The 5,000-nt window shown below is 50.0% G+C and overlaps 1 protein-coding gene across 1 annotated transcript in view; it reads right to left on the bottom strand.

Annotated features, from left to right (window-relative positions):
- LOC308376722 (uncharacterized protein) overlaps nt 1-5,000 on the bottom strand; it is a 72,145-nt gene that overhangs the window by 61,569 nt on the left and 5,576 nt on the right. Inside the window, 4 exon segments of the mRNA XM_080853168.1 lie at nt 1,972-2,034; nt 3,165-3,810; nt 4,244-4,398; nt 4,624-4,681. Coding sequence (XP_080709294.1) covers nt 1,972-2,034; nt 3,165-3,810; nt 4,244-4,398; nt 4,624-4,681 — 922 coding nt within the window.

Raw genomic sequence — 5,000 nt, 5'->3', positions numbered from 1 at the left:
CTACCTATCCATGAAACCTGATTAGATTGCACATCTACCCAAGATAGAAGCTTGCCTGCAAGATGTAAAATCTTGGATGGCTAACAACTTCCTGCTCCTCAACTCTGATAAAACTGAGGTTATGCTTGTAGGCCCCGATCAATTGAGAATGACACTATCTAGCCATCTACCCACCATCGATGGCTTCCCAACACCCAACACTAGCATCAAAAATCTTGGTGTAACTATCAACCAAGACCTCCAACTTGACTCACACATATAACAGATCTCAAAGACGTAATTTTTCCATTTACACAATGTTACACAAAATTAGAAAGGTCATATCCCTCCAAGATGCAGAAAAACTAATCCACGCATTTATTACTTCCCAACTCGATTACTGTAATGCTCTCCTGTCCGGATGCAGCATCAACTCAATAAAGAGCCTCCAACTTATACAGAAACGCTGCTGCCCTTACACTCACCAGAACTAAAAAATATGAACACATCTCACCTGTACTCGCCTCTCTGCATTGGCTCTGACTACATTGAATGGAATTATAGCAATGTTAGCATGTTGGCTAGCTACTGGTCCCTAGTAATGTTAGCATGTTGGCTAGCTACTGGTCCCTAGTAATGTTAGTATGTTGGCTATCTACTGGTCGATAGTAATGTTAGCATGTCTATAGTAACATTAGCATGTTGGCTAGGTACTGGTCCATAGTAATGTTAGCATGTTGGTTAGCTACTGGTCCACAGTAATGTTAGCATGTTGGCTAGCTACTGGTCCATAGTAATGCTAGCATGTTGGTTAGCTACTGGTCTACAGTAATGTTAGCATGATGACTAGCTACTGGTCCACAGTAATGTTAGCATGTTGGCTAGCTACCGTTCCATAGTAATGTAAGCATGTTGGCTAGCTACTGGTCCACAGTAATGTTAGCATGTTGGCTAGCTACTGGTCCATAGTAATGTTAGCATGTTGGCTAGCTACTGGTCCATAGTAATGATAGCATGTTGGCTAGCTACTGGTCCATAGTAATGTTAGCATGTTGGCTAGCTACTGGTCAATAGTAATGTTAGCATGTTGGCTAACTGCAGGAACATCTGGATGCATACAGGAAGTACTGGCATGTTAATGCCACACCACCACAATCACAAGATGTTGTTACTCCATCACCCAGGTTACTCTATTATGAGAAGACTCGTGTCAGTGTGTCAAGGCTGCACACACACACATCTCTCACATTCCACACACACACACACACACACACACACACACACACACACACACACACACACACACACACACCTCTCATTGCACACACACACACACCTTTCTCATTGAGCGCACACACACCTCTCATATTCCACACACCTCTCACATTCCACACACACACACACACACACACACACACACACACACACACACCTCTCATTGCACACACACACACCTTTCTCATTGAGCGCACACACACCTCTCATATTCCACACACCTCTCACATTCCACACACACACACACACACACACACACACACACACCTCTCATTGCGCACACACACCTTTCTGATTGAGCACACACACACACACACCTCTCTCATTCCACACAAACACACCTCTCTAATTCCACACACACCTCTCTCACTCCACACACACACACACCTCTCATTGCGCACACACACACACGTCTCTCATTCCACACACACACACACACCTCTTATTCCACACACACACACACACACACACACACACACACACACACACACCTCTCTAATTCCACCGCTACACTCGGTTACAGAACAGGTGAGAAGGGGGCAGTTAGAGATATGAGTGTGTGTGTGTGTGTGTGTGTGTGTGTGTGTGTCTTAGTGAATAAGCCAGGTGTGAGTGATTAGGAGGGCTTCAGGGAACATACTCTATTTTAAGGTCTTTCTCTCTCCCAGTCACACACACACACACACACACACACACACACACACACCTTTTCAGTACCTGGAGGGCCAGTTGATGTGGGAGTGTGTGTCACTGTCGGAGTTCTGGGCCAGAGTCGCCACACTACAGGACAATGGCACAGTTTGAGACGCCGCCACCCAGTATCCAGATGTGTGTGTGTCCGTGTGTGTGTGTGTGTGTGTGTGTGTGTGTGTGTGTGTGTGTGTGTATGGCACAGTTTGAGACGCCGCCACCCAGTGTCCAGAAGTGTGTGTGTCCGTGAGTGTGTGTGTGTGTGTGTGTGTGTGTGTGTGTGTGTGTGTGTGTGTGTGTGTGTGTGTGTGTGTGTGTGTGTGTGTGTGTGTGTGCGCGCGTGTGTGTGCGTGTATGTGTGTGTGTGTGTGTGTGTATGGCACAGTTTGAGACGCCGCCACCCAGTGTCCAGAAGTGTGTGTGTCCGTGTGTGTGTGTGTGTGTGTGTGTGCGTGTGTGTGCGTGTATGTGTGTGTGTGTGTGTGTGCGTGTGTGTGTGTGTGTGTGTGTGTGTGTGTGTGGCACAGTTTGAGACGCCGCCACCCAGTATCCAGATGTGTGTGTGTGTGTGTGTGTGTGTGTGTGTGTGTGTGTGTGTGTGTGTGTGTGTGTGTGGCACAGTTTGAGACGCCGCCACCCAGTGTCCAGATGTGTGTGTGTGTATGTTTGTGTGTATGTGTGTGTCTGTGTGTGTGTGTGTGTGTGTGTATGTGTGTGTGTGTGTGTGTGTCTGTCTGTGTGTGTGTGTGTGTGTGTGTGGCACAGTTTGAGACGCCGCCACCCAGTGTCCAGATGTGTGTGTGCATGTGTGTGGAACAGTTTGTGGTGAGGATGTTGTGCTGTTAAACTCACCGATGTGTGGTGAGGATGTTGTGCTGTTAAACTCAGTGTCCAGATGTGTGTGTGTGTGCGTGTGCGTGTCTGTCTCTGTGTGTGTGTCTGTGTCTGTGTCTGTGTCTGTGTCTGTGTCTGTGTCTGTGTCTGTGTCTGTGTCTGTGTCTGTGTCTGTGTCTGTGTCTGTGTCTGTGTCTGTGTCTGTGTCTGTGTCTGTGTCTGTGTCTGTGTCTGTGTCTGTGTGTGTGTGTGTGTGTGTGTGTGTGTGTGTGTGTGTGTGTGCGCGTGTCTGTCTCTGTGTCTGTGTCTGTGTGTGTGTGTGTGTGTGTGTGTGTGTGTGTGTGTGTGTGTGTGTGTGTGTGTGTGTGTGTGTGTTTTAAACTCACCCCTGTCTGCTGAGGATGTTGTGCGCCTGCTGTTCGATGAACAGGTCGCCGGGGGAGACGCCGTGGCGGGTGCTGGGTAGTGATGCCCGCCTGGCGGAGCGCGGGGAGCTGGGCACGGCAGTAGCACCCGCCCCCCTGCCCAGGGCCGTCCCCATGGCGACAGGGGCACCCTCTGGTCTGTTGTTCTCCGCGCTGCGCTCAGACAACGAGCCCCGCCTTCCTCTCTCGGGGGGGAGGGGCTTCGCTGGCGTGGGGTCAGGATTGGCTGGCATGAAGACACGTCCTACCCCTGATTGGCTGTACTGAGGCCAGCCCCTCTCATCACCATGACTACGCCCCTCCTCTTCCTCCGGGGCGTGGCCCCTCCCCTCCCTGCGTGCGCGTGATTGGCGGGGATGGCGTTCTGGCTCCGCCTCCTGGTCCAGCAGGATTCCGTAGCGCTCGGAGAGCTGGCGTCGGCGTTCCGCCTTGTAGCGGGCGATCCTCTCGGCCTTGGTGCTGCCCACTAGGGTCGGGACCGTGTCCGAGGGAACGCCCGGCGGGATAGAACCTTGCTGAGAGGAGCTGACAGGCTCCCCCCGGTTACGAGGACGAGACTGGCGTTCCGTGGCGGAACTCTGAGACTCATCGCCAGGGTAACGGCGCACTATGGGAAGAGAAAAGAGGAGAGGATGTCAGATTGACGTTTATTCTAAGGGAGTTCAAATCGTAATCTTAATCTAACAGCCTATATCCTCTGTTTTGTACAGAAAAAAAAAACACTCATTGGGAATCTGCTTTACAGGCTGGCCGGCAAAACAAAGCAGTGACAGCTGAGGATGTACCCCTCTGCCCCCTCATGTACCCACTCAGCCCTCTGCCCCTATTCATCCCATAATCATCCCATAATCATCCCATAATCATCCCATAATCATCCCATAATCATCCCATATTCATCCCATAATCATCCCATAATCATCCCCTCACATCCAATAATCATCCCATATTCATCCCCTATTCATCTCCTAGTCATCCCATAATCATCCCCTATTCATCCCATATTCATCCCATAATCATCCCATAATCATCCCAAACCTTACCCATAGTTCCTGGGTCTGATGCCCGCATGTATCGGGGCGTGTCCTCCTCCAGCAGCCGATTAGCCACCAGCCCAGGTGCGCTTTGCATGCTGGGAACAAGAGCAGGTGGGGTGTCTGTTTCCATTCCCTCAAACCTCCGGGCAATGCGCTCTTTCCTGAGAGAGACAGAGGTGCTTATTGGACAAGTGCACGTGAGCATCCACACACACACACAGACACATGCACACACACAGACACACAGACACACAGACACAGACACAGACACAGACACAGACACAGACACAGACACGGGCGGCGCAGGCACACATACAGGCGTGCACACAAACTAACACGCACACATGTGCACACACACCTCTTCAGTTCAGAGTTCTGCAGCTTACCTGTTCATTTCTGATTCACCCCTCTTTGAGGTTTCAAAGTGCTTTCGTAATTCCGAAACTGGAGATGATGGAAAAGAACAAGAAATAATTAGCTGATCCTAGCATAAGGTACCTGATCCTAGCATAAGCTAGCTGATCCTAGCATAAGGTAGCTGATCCTAGCATAAGGTACCTGATCCTGGCATAAGATAGCTGATCCTAGCATAAGGTACCTGATTCTGGCATAAGGTAGCTGATCCTAGCATAAGGTACCTGATCCTAGCATATGGTACCTGATCCTAGCATATGGTAGCTGATCCTAGCATAAGGTACCTGATCCTAGCATAAGGTACCTGATCCTAGCATAAGGTAGCTGATCCTAGCATAAGGTAGCTGGT

This window comes from Sprattus sprattus (assembly GCF_963457725.1).
Source record: "Sprattus sprattus genome assembly, chromosome: 15".
Classification (NCBI taxonomy): Eukaryota; Metazoa; Chordata; class Actinopteri; order Clupeiformes; family Clupeidae; genus Sprattus; species Sprattus sprattus.
This window is presented reverse-complemented; position numbering and strand designations above follow the sequence as displayed.